This window comes from Aquarana catesbeiana, linkage group LG04 (assembly GCF_042186555.1).
Source record: "Aquarana catesbeiana isolate 2022-GZ linkage group LG04, ASM4218655v1, whole genome shotgun sequence".
Classification (NCBI taxonomy): Eukaryota; Metazoa; Chordata; class Amphibia; order Anura; family Ranidae; genus Aquarana; species Aquarana catesbeiana.
In genome coordinates, this window is record NC_133327.1 from 581,427,245 (window position 1) to 581,444,372 (window position 17,128).

Sequence of the window (17,128 nt, forward strand, 5' to 3'; positions counted from 1 at the left end):
GTGAAACACATCTACGTGACTCTATGTTGGTGTCTTTGGTGTTACCACGGTGATCAATAAAAAGGCAATCGGTATCTCTGGGATGTGCAGCCGTTTCTTTTTTTCTTCAAACCGGAAGTGATGTCATGAACATGTGACACGTTTCGGAACACCTAATTGGTTCCTTCTTCAAGCAATGACAGCCTAGCTGTCTTCCCAGTATCCAGGAGTGGCTTCCATCTGCCGGCCGCTTCAGAATATGCTACCATAGAATTACACCTCCGGATATCCCTGAGACTCCTTGGGACTACCAGAATGCCGGACCACCTGCCATATTACTAATATGATGTGCTCCTACCCATCCACCCTTTTGTAAGTGTTTTTAACCCTTTTGGGAAATATAAAGTTTTACTTCTGCACTTAGAGACGCCTTTTTTTCTTTTCATTTAACTTGTAGTTGCATACAGACAAATGGAATGCAAGTATAATGTGTTGATAGTTCTACAGAGACAAAACCCTACGCAGGCACAGGGAGAACATGCAAACTTCAGGCAAGTAGTGTCGTGGTTGAGATTCGGACCAGCGACCCTAGTGCTGCTAGGCGGAAGTACTATTTATGCGATCTATGTCCATCATATGGGATGAAAGGTATTGGAGGTAAGCTGCCTTGTTCTGTTTATGCAGTTGAAATTTGGTTGAAAGTGTCTGAAAACTGGACATAAATTGACATAAATTGGCAAAAAGACCATCTCTGAGGAGATCATTGCAATATGGCAATCCCAATACTTTCCAGACCTTGTAAACCGAGCCTCATATCTTGAATAACCATCAATGTTTTTTATACATCATTATGGCACCCTGTATCATCTGACAAGGTACATATCCAGGGTGACATTTTCACTATACACTGATCACAAAGCCTATGCAGTAAACCCTAATGGACAATCAAAATTTCTGTAAAAAACAGGGAAGGTTAGGAGGTGTGATTCAATACTACAATGTAGAAAAATAATTTGTAAATGACATACCCAAATAGATTAAACCAAATCCTCCCTGGCCAAACTTTTTGCCCAATCTCCAACGTTTTTTGCTTGTGTCAGTCACTATCCAACCTTCCGGCAAAAGAACTGGCAGCTTGTTTTTCCTCGGAGGCATTTTTTGTTTAACCTAAAAGAAAGACCTTTTTAAAATCTTTATACAAAATGAGTGAACCTCAAATAAGTTGAAATAGTGGAAATTCGTACATAAGCGCTCTACATTATCAATCAGCACTGCTGTAAATGTAGCCATAGTGGAGGAGGCTAGAAGAAGCCAAATAACTCTCCACCATATATAATGATTTTGGGGTTGAGCAGCAATGGGATGTAAAAAAGATCTGTGAAGGCAAATCCTGCAATACACACAAAGTACGTATGGACTATTGCATCACACACATCAAGGCTGGCAATTCGTAGGCATACAGCTATGCATGTGTCCCCTCAACTTTTAACCCCCCCCCCCCCCACCACCACTTTCTGGTTCAGGTCCAAGCACAACCTCAATTCGTAAGTAGGAGAATACATCTATCACTTTTGTTAGCCAAATCAACCAATCCCCCTTCCTCCTTTAGGATAGTAACAGAGAGAGACTGCTTTGCCCACCTGAATGGGACAGAAAACACACAGAGAAGAATATAATGGCCCATTCACCCTTCTATTTTCAGGGTTTTCCTGTCCCTGCCAGGATAATATGAAATAGGATGCTTCAATGGCTCATATTTTTTTTTGTTTGGGTGACCGGCAGGGATAAGCATAGACCAAGGCTGTGGTGGATATTTACCAAAGTACAGACCTTAGTGAAGGACACCAAGGTACATTTCAAATTAAAATCATCAAAAAACACTGTCTACTCTCTGGCCTAATTCTACAAGTACAAATAAAGTTTAAAATAACATTTAAATAAAGACTGCTTGTGGTATGAGATTGCATGCATGGCACACGGGACAGTCAGAGATTGCATGCATGACACACGGGACAGGCTGAGATTGCATACATGGCACATGGGACAATTTCTCACTGTGCTACATGAAAAGGAGATGCAACCCCATTTGTCAGCTAACACCTCCATGCTAAGCTGCAGTAACCCAAAAGACTCAGCATAGGGGTGCCTGCCTGTAAACTAATGCACGATGTACTGCTAGCTGAGCTCACCTCCAGGAACAGTCACTCAGCTCCCCCTGCTTAGCTGCCTCCCTCTTCCAGGCACACCCCCATCCCGCCCACTCAAGCAGCCGCCTGCAGGAGAGAGGCTGGAAAACTGCTGGGGGAGGTGCAGGGGGCGGAGAGTCACTAGACAATGTCTCATAATGGCTGTTGTCACGACCCTGGCTCTGATTTCACGGGGGGCGGGGCATGTTCAGCTGGAAAAAGAGGGGGACAGAATATTCATCTGTCCTGCTCCTCTGACCAGCTCCTCGCAGCCGAACACAAAACGGGCGGCTGTGGACACTGCAAGGACCACTCACGGACACCAGCTTTCGTGTATGGACACCTTGCTGATCCCTGGTGACTGGGATCTTGGCAGAGTTGCAATTTTTAACCACTTGCCTACTGGGCCAATTTTCACCTTGCAGCGCTGTCACACTTTGATTGACAATTGTGTGGTCATGCAACACTGCACTTAAATGAAATTTTTATCTTTTTTTTACACAAATAGAGCTTTCTTTTGGTGGTAGTTAACTACCACTGGGTTTTTTCATTTTTTTCTAAATAAACGAAAAAAGACCGAAAATTTTTAAACAAAAAACATTTTTCATAGCTTGTTATACAATTTTGCAAACAGATAATTTCTTTCCTTCACTGATATGTACTGATGGGCACTGATAGGTGGCACTGATTGGCAGCACTGGCGAGACTGCACTGATTATCAGGACACTGATAATCAGTGCCCTGACTATCAGTGTAGATGTCCCTTTTACACAAGCCGGTTATCAGCTCTCCTCTCCTCATGCTGTCAGCGTGAGGAAAGGAATGCCGATAACCGGCTTGTGTTTACATCATGATCAGCTGTAATTGGACACAGCTAATTACATGGTAAAGGCCCGCCATAATTGGCCCTTTCCCCCAATCTGTGATGAGCTGTGTCCTAAGGAGTGTGTCTATAGGAATGTTTGACCATTCTTCCAGAAGTGAATTTGTGAGGCCAGGCCTGATTGGGATGATCAGGCCTAGCTTGCAGTCTCTGTTCTAATTCATGCCAAAGGTGTTATATCTTGTTGAGGTCAGGACTAGAGTTGGGCAAATGGTTTAGCCCGAGCATCAGTTCGGGCCCAACATTGGCTGTCAGCTGTCATTCAGCTATAGCGTGGTCGGCAAGTGGTTAAAAGACCCTTTAACCGCGTCTACTGCGGCAGGTTGGCTCCCCTGCGTGAGTCATCGTAGCTGTACATCGGCTCTTTAAGATGCCCAAAGTGTGTCCCCAGAGCCGATGCGAGTGCCCGGCGGGCGCGATGACCGCCGGGCACCCGTGATTGTTCGTTACAGAACAAGAACGGGGATGTGTGTGTGTAAACACACCAACCCGGTTCTTTCAGGGGAGAGGAGACAGATCTGCGTTCTTACTGAGTATGAACACCAATCTCTCTCTTAGCCTAGTCAGTCCCATCCCCCTACAGTTAGAACACACCTAGGGAACACAGTTAACCCCTTGATCGCCCCCTAGTGTTAACCCCTTCCCTGGCAGTGTAATTTATACAGTAATCACTGCATTTTTATAGCACTGATCGATGTATAAATGTCACTGGTCACAAAAATGTGTCATAAGTGTCCAATTTGTCTGCCGCAATAACGCAGTCCCGATAAAAATGCCATAAATCTATCCCCTATTTTGTAGATGCTATAACTTTTTGCGCAAACCAATCAATATAGGCTTATTGCGATTTTTTTTTTACCAAAAATATGTAGAAGAATACATATCGGCCTAAATTTATTTTTTTTAAATTGGGATATTTATTATAGCAAAAAGTAAAAGATATTGTGTTTTTCTTCAAAATTGTCGCTCTTCTTTTGTTGATAGCACAAAAAATAAAAAACAGCAGAGGCTATCAAATACCACCAAAAGAAAACTATTTGTGGGGAAAAAAAGGATGTCAGTTGTGTTTGGGTACAGTGTCGCACGACCGCGCAATTCTCAGTAAAAGCGATGCAGTGCCGTATCGTAAAAAATGGCCTGGTCATTGAGCAGCCAAATCTTCCAGGGCTGAAGTGGTTAAAGGCGAAGTTCACTTTTTTTTCTAAATCTAAATTCCAGCTCCCCTTTATACCAATATACCATTATGTACCTCAGTTGCAAAAAATCAAAGCTTTATTTGATTTTAAGAGCAAGGCCTTACCTTAGCCCTTGCTGTATTTCTTACAAAGCTTCATCACTTGCTGGTATGTAGATTTGGGACGGAGAAACCAGTAAGACACAGTAAGGAGTTTACCAGCTGATCTCATTAGCACACATCTTTCACCATCAACCATGTTTGCACAACATCCCCTTAATCACTACATGCGTGCATTTGCCTGGCTTCCCCAGCGTCTCTCCAGACAGGTGCAGGCCGTATGATAAATTACCTGGGGCCATATGTAGCCCACGGGTTGGACACCCCTGATGTATTGAAAGGGCCTGCCTGATTGGATACATAGTGAGTGGATAGATAGGTGGGTTCTCCTTTTTTATAGTTTTGGTAAATCTAAAGTCAATTATACAGTGATTGTACAATCATATTGTATAGTGTATGGCCACCTTTATACACCTAAAATTACCTAGTTGTGCTTTCAGTGCCATTAATTGTTAACGGCACACCAAACACAGAAGCAAACACACATTTTGTCACATGAAAAAAGGGCGACAAACGCAGCTAAATGCACAGTAAAAAATGTGCAACTCGCTCCATGCCAAAATGTCCCAAGAGCTACTTTGCCATGTGTAGCGCAGCCCACTCAAATCAGCTTTGCTGTACGTTTTAGAAACACACTGCAAACGCATCCAAAAAGTACAGTAAAAAACACACCATGCTCCACTCCAAAACAAAGTTCTGGAGCTTCTTTGGGGCGATTGCTGCACATAGAGCAGCCCATTCAAGTGAATGCGCTGACCTAGGCGTGATGAGTGGAAACTCTCCAAAACGCCCCCCCCAAACAAAAATAAACATGTGCAGGAAAGTGAGTTCCCTTTATGTGAAGATGTAAACGGGGCCTGACAGCTGACAGTGTCTCCATCCACTCCCTCCTATGTACTTGTATAATGATGGCCATACACTATGCAATCTGATCGTACCGTTTCCATTAGAATTATGCAAGAGGAGGGCCGACCTGAACAATCTAACAATTTTATCAAATCAGACAGGCCCTTTGCACCACATAGCTGATGGTAGATTTAAAGGAGATTGTACAAACAGTTTGTAATGTGTATGGTCACCAAGGGAAGAAGTAAGTGGTGGTATAGTAATGAGGGAGGTGTGGTCCAGACTGGAAATACATGCCCTTTTCTGTGATGCAAAAACATAGTAAATGATGGGAGCTGACCAACAGGAAGCGATGCAAGCAGAAAGAATATTTTAAAACTTAGACAGAAACATGAAATTTCATACCCTTTGTGGATGAGGTAAGTGAGAGATAAGAACATTCAGACTGCTGGTCCAGAAATGCCGTAATTGTCTCCTGGTGTTCCAATACACCTCTGTGTCACCATCACCACAAAAAACTCACCAGATATTTATAATCCCTCATAGCCTGTGGGCCGTATACCACTTTACTCCCATGGGGAGAGTTAAAGTGCTAGTGAAGGCAGAAGGTTTTTTATCTTAATGCATTCTATGCATTAAGATGAAAAAACCTGTGTGCAGCAGCCCCATAATAATTACCTGAGCCCCATCTCTATCCAGCAATGTTGCACGACTGCCTCAGCCATCCAGGACTCTCCCTCCTGATTGGCTGAGATACAGCAGTGGCACCATTGGCTCCCACTGCTGTCAAAGTCAGTTAGCCAATCAGGAGAGAGAGGGGACGGGGCCGAAGCGCAGCTCTGTGTCTGAATGGACACACGGAGCTGCGGCTCAGCTCAGGTGCCCCCCATAGCAAGCTGCTTGCTGTGGGGGCACTTGACAGGAGGGCGGGGCCAGAAGCACTGAAGAGGGACCCGAGAAGAGGAGGATCTGGGCTTCTCTGTGCAAAACCATTTCACAGAGCAGGTAAGTATAACATGTTTGTTATTTTTAAAGAGGAAGTGCAGTCTGCTCACATAATTTGTAATAAAAACAGCTTTGCAATTCTGAAGTTTCCCTCCAACCACTTTGCATATTATTTTATATATGTTATATATACTGCGATTCTGTATTTGCCAAATATGCTGCAGAGATCTCCATCCACTAAGTCTGACTGCATCTATTTTAACTGTGGGCAGCTGAAGCTGCTGCCTGTTCACTTCATGGATTTACACAGACACATAGAGGCACACATCTTGCTCTGCAGCTCTCATTGGCCCTCTTATAACTCACCCCCTCGGAAAACTCTCACGAGAGTGAAAGGGAGAGCTGTGCATGATATCATAAGCCTATGCTTTTTTTCCCAGACAAGAAACAGGAAGTGAGCTGTATATGGTATTTACTGGCATAAAAAAATGCTTTACTGTCCAAATTTAAAATAACAAGGGCAAAGGATTTAATAGATGGAAAGATACAAAAATGACTGAAGTTCTGCTTTAAAGAAAGAAAAATTAGACTTTAGTATCACTTCAAGGACCAATGCCGCAGACTGATTCCTCACAGATTCATACCATATAATACAAAGTGACACAGGAAGAGAAAAGCTTAGATTACTGCTAGAGTGCAGCTCGTCTTCTGCATTGAATGATACCCAGTGTCATACAACACTCTTACTGTAGGTCATCACACAGCCTGGGCTGACATTAGTACATGCCCCTCAGTACAGGAGGAAGGACAGTCTATTGCCACCGCTAAAGAAGAAGACTCATATCATACGCCACGATGATAAGCCTGAAAATGGCAGAGAAATAGCAGGAAGTGAAAGGAAATCCTGTTACTTGACACCAGAATAAGTGTTCTTTTTTTTTTGGTGACAACTTAAAGTTTTGGGATTTTCCTTCAATTTCAGTCTCTGTTGTAAAGTTTACCAGAACAAAAAACAAGAGAGAATTCCTAATGCGAACTGAAAAAAACAGTAAAAAAAAAAAAAAAAAAAAAAAAAAGTGTAAAAGAAAATGACACTATTCCAAATGAAAAATAAAATACACCTTTAGATGTTCTGTAAAGTCCCCCCTGGGAAGCTCCCTTGTCTGACTTGCCAAATTTCAGGTTTCAATTTCCACTGAAAAGTTTAACTTTTGATAAAATCCCCCCTGAGGTTGCTCCCTGCTTTAGAAGAAGCAAACACAGAAGCTTTTCTCACTGTGACATGGTAATTGGAGCAGATTGTCATAATGAAACCAAAAATCGGAAAGGATGTGGTACAATACATTCTCTGGAACACTGAAAGATAGAAATATGCAAATTATTATGATAAAAGTCAGTTTTTCAGGCGGACCCGATCGGACCATGCATTGCTCTCTATGTATGTCAGCGGACATTTGTCCCTTGGTACCAGCAGACATCCAATCCGATCCAGTCCACTAAAAACGAATGGATGGGGATCTGTTCCCTATCTGTTCAGCAGATCGGATCAGATGACAGTCAAATAGAAACAAACAGGCAGTATGTTTCCATCTGACAGCCCATAGAGGACAAGAAGCTGCGTCCATGTCCACTCTGCATCCGCGGAGCAGTTGAGGAACTGTCATCTGCCTGCTAAGCGGGGATCAACGGCCTTATGCTGTCAGATTGGGGATTCAAGATTATAGATGAGCTTAAGCATCCTCAAAACATATCTCTAACCTGAACTCACACTTTTTTGTATTCCAATGAGTTGCAGGCCAGGCGATTCCCTGCTGTGGGGTGGAAGTGCACATGCAGATACGAGACTCCATAGGTCCCGGAAAGGGGGGGGGGCAACACATATGGAAAAGAAAGGCTTTAACCACTTGCCGCCCGCCATATAGCAATATGACGTCAGCAAAGTGGTTGTGATATCCTGAACAGACGTCATCGTCGCCGATCGTTGTTGCTGCGTGTCAGTCTGACACACCGCAACTCTGATCTAGTTAAAGAGTCTCTGACGGAGACTCTTTACCACGTGATCAGCCGTGTCTAATCACGGCTGATCATAAGGTAAACAGGAAGACAGATGCGAGGAGAGCTGATAGGCTTCTCTCCTGACGAGGGGGGGGTATGTGGTGATTGTTTATCAGTGCAGCCCCCCCTCGGATGCCCACCCAGGACCACCAGGATGCCGCCAGGACCACCAGGGAAATGCCAATCAGTGCCCAGGCAGCTGCCAAAGAAAAAAATGCCTGCCAGTGCCAGTAGTGATGCCTATCAGTGAAATCTATCAGTGCCAGCCATCAGTGCCCATCAGTGCCACCTATCAGTGCCCAGCAGTGCCACCTATGAGTGCTGCCTATCAGTGCCACCTCATCGGTGCCCATCAGTGCAGCTTATCAGTGCCCATCAGTGAAGGAAAAAACTTACTTATTTACAAAATTTTATAACAAAAAACAAAGAAAAACATTTTTTTTCTAAATTTTCTGTCTTTTTATTCGTTTAGCAAAAAATTAAAACTGCAGAGATGATCAAATACCACCAAAAGAAAGCTCTATTTGTGGGAACAAAATGATAAAAAAAATTTAGTTTGGGTACAGCGTAGCATGACCGCGCAATTGTCATTTAAAAAGTGACAGCACTGAAAGCTGAAAATTGGCCTGGGCAGGAAGGTGCGAAAGTGCCCTGTATTGAAGTGGTTAATGTAATGTAATTATCAGGTTAATTTTGTTTAAATAGAAATGCGGGAATCAAAAAATAAATATAAACATACTCATCCAGATGGCTGCAACATCGATCTGATGCTGCAGCTGTCCCCCCGCCTACGCTACACCAAGAACTGAGCGATCAAAGACTGCTGATTGCTCGGGTTCTCAGGTCCACTCTGAGCACAGAGCGGTGACTGTCAGTCACCGCCCTGTGCTCTGCCTCTCTAGCTCTAACTGAATCCCAGGACTGTGCAGGGGGCAGGAGTGGCTGATTTAGGCTCTCAGTGGCATGCTGAGAAACTTAGCCAGCTGCCAGGCAGGAATCTATGCAGATCCCGACTTCGCATGATCCTTACATAGCTGTCCACCCATGGCAGATGTTAGCCCACTCTCAGCTGAATCTGGTTCACAGGAGTGAAGAACTAAGGCTGGCCATACACTATTCAATTTTCCTGTTCAACTTTCCTTTAGATTTACCAAAACCATATAATAGGAGGTCAAACCTAAACACTTTCAATTTGGATGCAATCAGGCAGGCCCTTGTACTACATAGTTGAAGGTAAATCTAAAGAAAATTGAACAGGAAAATTGTATGGTGTATGGCCAGCTTAAGATCACTCTTGTGACCATAAGCGTATGCAGGGGGTGTGCCAGGTGTGCCTGGGCACACCCTAATCACTATGTTCAGTGCCGATTCTCTCTACTGCCCAGGTGCTCCCCTTGTTGCCCTGCCCCCACCCTGCAGGGCTGCTAGCTTCCCTCCTCTCCCCCTGGCTACTGCAGTGATGTTTCAGGATGGAGAGTGGGAAAAGGGGCTAGTAAATATGTAATTTACAAGCACTTTCCTAAATGAACACACTTGCTCACTGTGTCTATTCATAACTGAAGCACGGTAAACTGTGTACTATGCTTCAGTTTGTGAATGAACAGGAAGCCGCTCAGCACAGACCAATTTATTCACTTCTCCCGTGCAGCTGAGGCTGCAGAGAAAGGCATGTGTGTTTGAGCTTTGGAGTACACACCCCAATGCAGTAGGATGCACACAATTATGCTTGTGACCGACAGAAGAAGTATGGCCAAAAGAGCTTTGGAAATACTTTCCCTTTAATAAAATAATACTTTCTATACAATTTCTCCTATATTTAAACAAAACCTTTACCTTGTGAACAAATTTACAGATAGGTCCATTCACAGCTGGAGAATTTGAAACAAAGTTGTTGTAAAGTCAGAAGTTTTTTTTTTTATCTTAACCACTTCAGCCCCCAGAAGGATTTACCCCCTTCATGACCAGGCCATTTTTTTGCAATATGGCACTGCGTTACTATAACTGATAATTGCATGGTTGTGCGACACTGTACCCATATAAAATTGATGTCCCTTTTTTTCCCACTAATAGAGCTTTCTTTTGGTGATATTTGATCGCCAGTTTTTATTTTTTACGCTAAAAGAGACCGACAATTTTAAACAAAAATATATATATATTTTCTAATTTATGGTATAAAACATACCCAATAAAAAACGTAAAAAAATCTAACTATTCATCAATTTAGGCCAATATGTATTCTGCTACATGTTTTTTGGTAATAAAAAATCCCAATAAGTGTATATTAATTGGTTTGCTCAAAAGTTATCGCATCCACAAACTATGGGATAGATGTATGGATTTTTTTTTTTTGTATTATCGTCTTTCACTAGTAATGGCAGTGATTTTTAGCAAGACTGTGACATTGCAGCAGACAAATCTGATACTAAGTGACACTTTTTGGGCACCAGTGACACCAATACAGTGATCAGTGCTAAAAAAAATGCCTTGTCACTGTACTAATGACACTGGCAGGGAAGGGGTTAACATCAGGGGTAATCAAAGGGTTAAATGGGCCCCTAGGGAGTGCTTTCTAACTATGTGGGAGATGCTTTGACTGGGGGATGTCAGAGATCCATGTTCCTGCTTTGCTGGAAAACAAGATCTCCATCTTCCCCTCTCATAGAACGGCGGCCTGTCTTGTTTACATAGGCAGACTGCCGTTCCTCCTCTCCTCAGAACGATCACAAGGCACAAGCGAACATTGGGTCTACCGGACCAGCTGATTAGCTCCCGCTGTGTCCCGTGTGCGCCCCAGACCCAGTGCACGAAATCACGCACAGGTGCGAGATTTTGCTCATGAGGGCCACCCTGCCGCAATATATCTGCGTGGGGCAGTCCAGAAGTGGTTAATGCATTCTATGCCTTAAGATATAAAGCCTTCAGTGTGCAGCAGCCTCCCCTCAGCCCCATCTCTGTCCACAAGTGTTTTGGCCATCTGAGACTCTCCCTCCTGATTGGCTGAGACACAGCAGCGGCGCCATTGGCTCCCACTGCTGACAATCAAAGTCAGTTAGCCAGTCAGGAGAGGGGGCGGGGCCAAGGCTCCATGTCTTAGTGCTCTCTAACTGTGTGGGGGATGCTTTGACTGGGGGAAGTCATAGATCCGTGTTCAGGAACACAAGATCTCCATTTTCCCCTCTCACAGAATCGTGTCTGCCTTGTTTACATAGGCAGACTGCCGTTCTTCCTCTCCTCAGAATGATCACGAGGCACCAGCGAACATCGGGTCTACTGGACCCGCTGATTGGCTCCCACTGTGTCCAATCACAGTGGGAGCAGGTCGCTGGCGATGCGCACGTGTGCCCCAGACCCAGTGCGTGATTTTGGGCATGACGACCACCCTGCCGCAGTATATCTGTGTGGGGCAGTCCAGAAGTGGTTAATGCATTCTATGCCTTAAGATAAAAAGCCTTCTGTGTGCAGCAGCCTCCCCTCAGCCCCATCTCTGTCCACAAGTATCTCGGCCGTCTGAAACTCTCCCTCCTGACTGGCTAACCGACTTTGATTGTCAGCAGCGGGAGCCAATCAGGAGGGAGAGGGGGTGGGCAGAGGCTCAATGTCACTGGACACAAGGAGCTGTGACTCGGCTGCAACCTGCTTGCTGTGGGGGCACTCGACATTAGGGAGGGGCCAGGAGCGCCAAAGAGGGTCCCGGGCTGCCCTGTGCAAATCCACTGCACAGAGCAGGTAAGTATAACATGTTTGTTATTTTTAGAGAAAAAAAAACAAGGGACTTTACAATCACTTTAATATCATAATCCCCATTATAACTTATGGTACCCGTTAACACTGGCATGTCGCTTGAAGAACGTTCTGTGGGGCAGAATAGGGCATTTTTGCCCTTGTAGCCTTCAACCAGAGCACCTGAAAATGCTAACTTTTCACACAATTTCTTGCCTCAGATCCTCCTAATAATGCCCGGTACACACAATGAGATTATCGGACGAATGATCGTTTTTTTTTTTTTTTTTTGCATGATAATCTCAGATCGAATTTGATGATTATACTAAAGTCACAAAAATTCTCGTACGACAGAATAAAAATCCGGAAGCGATGTCATGTGTTGTAATGCATTTGTATTGCATTTTCGAACGCCAGGTGTACTGATTAACCACCTCAATACAGTGCACTTACACCCCCTTCCTGCCCAGGCCATTTTTCAGCTTTTGGCGCTGTCACACTTTGAATGGCAATTGTGCGGTCAAGCTACACTGTAACCATGTGAAATTTTTATCATTTTATACACATAAATAGTGCTTTCTTTTGGTGGTATTTAATCACTCCTTGTTTTTTTTTATTTTTTCCTAAAAAAAAAAAAAAAAAAAAAAAAAAGAAAAATACCAAAAATTTTGAAAAAAAAAAAAAAAAAAAAAGTTTCTTAGTTTCTGTCAGTAAATTTTGTAAAAAAGTAATTTTTCTCCTTCGCTGATGAGGCAGCACTGATAGGTGCTGATGAGGTGGCACTGATGGGGAGGCACGAATATGCCACACTTATGGGCACTGATAGGTGGCACTGGGCACAGATAGGCAGCACGGATAGGCGGCACTGATGGACATTGATGGGCAGCAGTGATGAGCACCAGAGATGGGCAGCACTGACTGGCGTCACTGATGGCCACTGATTGCTGGCACTTGTGGGTACTGATTGGTGCTAATTGTGGGCACTGATTGCTGGCAGTGGCATTGCTGTCATTTAATTGTAGTCAGGGCACTGATGATCAGTGCCCTGATTACATCCCTAGATGTCCTCAGTGAGGAGATGCCGCTGATCGGCTCTCCTCACCTCACACTCTGTCAGTGTGAGGCGAGGAGCGCGATTACCGGCATCCCCGTGTTTACATGTGACCGGCTGTGTTTGGACACAGCCATAAACATGGCTAAAGAGCTGCTCTCTTTACATAGATCGGGGTTGCGCCGTGTCCTAGAAACACGGCGCGGCCGGGATCGGCCCATGAGAGCGGTCGTTCTGGAGGGCCGTCATATGACGTCCACCCAGCCATCATTTGACGGCCGGCGGGTGGGAAGGGGTTAAACGAAAATCGTACGATCTGGGTCCGAAATTTTTTTCATGCATGTCCGATCAAATAATATTGGATGAACTGTCCTGATCAGCTCTCAAAAGCTCTGTATTAACGATCAGATTATTGTACGATCGCTTTGAAATCAGCATTTTTCTTATGATTTTCTGATTGTGCGTACAGGGCTTAACTAGTAGGGATGAACTCAGGTATGTTCAGACACGAGTCCAAACCCATTCGAGCTATCTCACTGAGAAGCTGCCAAAGCCGACAACCATGTGTATGCAAGGGTCATGTCTGAACACGCCTGGTTCCCTGGTAACTAGCTTTCTATTGGCTAATGATAAGCTCAGACGTGTTCAGATTCCAGTCCCAACCCACCTGAGCACCAGGAATCTGTCACCTGTACTGGACCCACCCGTGACCTGTAGCTGTGACATTCCCTGGGCATGTACACGTTTTTCTGTGGGGTGGGGATTGCATTGAATCCTTATGATTGGCTCAGTACAATGAAATCTTCGCAGTGGCCTCAGGTGCGTACAGATCTGAACATACCTGACCTCATTGGCTAAGACAAAAAACGCTCAAGCCTGAAAAAAACCCACAAAAAAAAAAAAAAAAAAAAAAAAAAAAAAAAAAATTTAACAAAACCCATAAATAATATTAAAAAAAAAAAAAAAAAAGTCCTCTGAAAACGCTGAGGATGAACACGGGGACAGGCTCAGACCTACACAGCAGTACAGCCCCCAGGATTGATGTCCCATTATACATGTCACAGACTCCTCACACAGCACACACTTCATTGTAACAGGGTTTTGGTTTCTGTTTTAATTCTGTCATTACTGCACACAGGGTTACCCTGACCCATGCTACAGAAGCTGCTCCTGTGATAAATATTTACGAATTCTAACAATATTCCTCCATCCTGATTACTAAAGAAAGAGCACAACTTACTGCAACTTTGTATCTCCGCACAGCTGCTTGCTAAGAGCCCGGGCAAAGTAGAAGCAGGGTCATGTGACAGCAGGGAGTGTCTGCCAATAGACTCTCTCCTACTAGGAGGAATAAGGAGCTTGTGGAAATGGAGCGTCCCTCAGGTACACATTACTCAAAAGCGAAAGTAAAAGTTTCTGACCTCCCACTGCAGACTGTCACTGTAGGCTCTCCTGGAAGATTTGTAAAGGGTTATTTATTAGTTAGTTATGGCAACCCATTCGTGTCCAGCTGTTATTTCTGCAAGTTTGAAATTAACCCTTTGAACTTCCTCGCTAAGCCTTTTTTTTTTTTTTTTGCGATACTTTAACTGACAATTACACGGTCATGCGATGCTGTACCCAAACAGAATGTATATGTATGTCCTTTTTCACTCTATCCACAAATAGAGATTTCTTTTGCTGGTATTTGATCACCTCTCCGGTTTTCATTTTTTGCGCTATAAACAAAAAAAAGACTGACAATTAAATATATATATACTTGATGTGATTGTAGCCATGTTAGTGCAATTGTGACAGAGAAAATTGAGTACTGTCTGTGATACTTTTTTATTTGCACTAACATACAATTATTCATATATATATGAGAAATTGTATGTTAAAAAAGTATCACAGACAGTACTCAATTTTCTCTGTCACAATTGCACTAACATGGCTACAATCACATCAAGTATATATATCAGGGATATGCAATTAGTGGACCTCCAGTAGTTGCAGAACTACAAGTCCCATGAGACTGACAGCCACAAGCGTGACCCAGAGGCAGAGGCCTGATGGGACTTGTAGTTTTGCAACAGCTGGAGGTCCGCTATATATATATATATATATATATATATATATATATATATATATATATATATATATATATATATATATATATATATATATAAAACACAGCCAAGAAAAAAAAATCTAATTTCTTCATAAATTTAAGCCAATATGTTTTCTGCTGCATATTTTTGCTAAAAAAAAAAGTCCCAAAGAGCGTACAGTCATTGGTTTGCGCAAAAGTTATAGCATCTACAAACTATGGGATTTATTAGTAATTGAGGCAAACAGCGACTTATAGCTGGACTGAAATATTGCGGCGGGCATTCTGACACTAGCTGGCACTTTTGACACCTTTTGGGGACCAGTGACATTATTAGAGTGATCAAAAAATATGCACTATCACTGTACTAATGACACTGGCTGGGACGGGGTTAATATCAGGGGGGGAACAAAGGGTTAACTGTGTGCCTAGCCTGTTTTACTACAGTGTGGGAGGGGCTTTTACTGGGTGAAGACATGGATTCATTGTCCTTGCTTTGAAGGGACACGTGATCCATGCCTTCCCTCCTGTCAGAACCAAAATCTGCCTTGTTTACATGGGCAGACTGCGCTAGATGATTGGTGGATTCCGGCAGACATCTATTCCCCAAGACCCACTGCTGGGCTCCCGCTGTGTATGATCACGGCAGGAGCGAGCCGCTGGCGGCACAGGTGAATGTCCCCTACCTGGTAGAGCGGGATCACACACAAGACCTTACAGCTCACAGTGCATGTCAGAGCAAATGAGAATCATGAGGTCAAAGGAACTGCCTGAAGAGCTCAGAGACAGAATTTGGCAAGGCACAGATCTGGCCAAGGTTACAAAAAAATTTCTGCTGCACTTAAGGTTCCTAAGAGCACAGTGGCCTCCATAATCCTTAAATGGAAGATGTTTGGGACAACCAGAACCCTTCCTAGAGCTGGCCGTCCGGCCAAACTGAGCTATCGGAGGAAAGAGCCTTGGTGAGAGAGGTAAAGAAGAACCCAAAGATCACTGTGGCTGAGCTCCAGAGATGCATTCGGGAGATGGGAGAAAGTTGTAGAAAGTGAACCATCACTGCAGCCCTCCACCAGTCAAGGCTTTATGGCGGAGTGGCCCGACGGAAGCCTCTCCTCAGTGCAAGACACATGAAAGCCCACATGGAGTTTGCTAAAAAACACTTGAAGGACTCCAAGATGGTGAGAAATAAAATTATCTGGTCTGATGAGACCAAGATAGAACTTTTTAGCCTAATTCTAAGCGGTATGTGTGGAGAAAACCAAGCACTGCTCATCACCTGTCCAATACAGTCCCAACAGTGAATCATGGTGGTGGCAGCATCATGCTGTGGGGGTGTTTTTCAGCTGCAGGGACAGGGTGACTGGTTGCAATTGAGGGAAAGATGAATTCGGCCAAGTACAGGGATATCCTGGACGAAAACCTTCTCCGGAGTGCTCAGGACCTCAGACTGGGCCGAAGGTTTACCTTCCAACAAGACAATGACCCTAAGCACACAGCTAAAATAACGAAGGGGTGGCTTCACAACAACTCCGTGACTGTTCTTGAATGGCCCAGCCAGAGCCCTGACTTAAACCCAATTGAGCATCTCTGGAGAGACCTAAAAATGGCTGTCCACCAACGTTTACCTTCCAACCTGACAGAACTGGAGAGGATCTGCAAAGAGGACTGGCAGAGGTTCCCCAAATCCAGGTGTGAAAAACTTGTTGCATCTTTCCCAAAAAGACTCATGGCTGTATTAGATCAAAAGGGTGCTTCTACTAAATACTGAGCAAAGGGTCTGAATACTTCGGACCATGTAATATTTCAGTTTTTCTTTTTTAATAAATCTGCAAAAATGTGAACAATTCTGTGTTTTTCTGGCAATATGGGGTGCTGTGTGTACATTAATGAGGAAAAAAAATGAACTTCAATGATTTTAGCGAATGGCTGCAATATAACAAAGAGTGAAAAATGTAAGGGGGTCTGAATACTTTCCGTCCCCACTGTATGTATATACACACACACGATCCAGTGCACGGCTGCCGCTCTGTAGCTGTGAAACTGCTATAGGGTGGACAACAAGTGGTTAAAGTAGTGTTAA

At 43.9% G+C, this 17,128-nt stretch overlaps 1 protein-coding gene across 2 annotated transcripts in view; it reads right to left on the minus strand.

Annotated features, from left to right (window-relative positions):
• Window positions 1–14,341, minus strand: part of VRK2 (VRK serine/threonine kinase 2) — a 205,847-nt gene extending 191,506 nt beyond the window's left edge. For both annotated transcript variants that reach the window (XM_073628115.1, XM_073628114.1), the window contains exons 1-2: window positions 14,200–14,341; window positions 1,008–1,146 (exon numbers count right to left, since the gene is read on the minus strand). In XM_073628115.1, the coding sequence (XP_073484216.1) occupies window positions 1,008–1,134 (127 nt within the window). In that variant the 5' untranslated portion in view covers window positions 1,135–1,146; window positions 14,200–14,341. The remainder of the gene's footprint in view (window positions 1–1,007; window positions 1,147–14,199) is intronic.
• Between the last annotated feature and the right edge of the window lie 2,787 nt (window positions 14,342–17,128).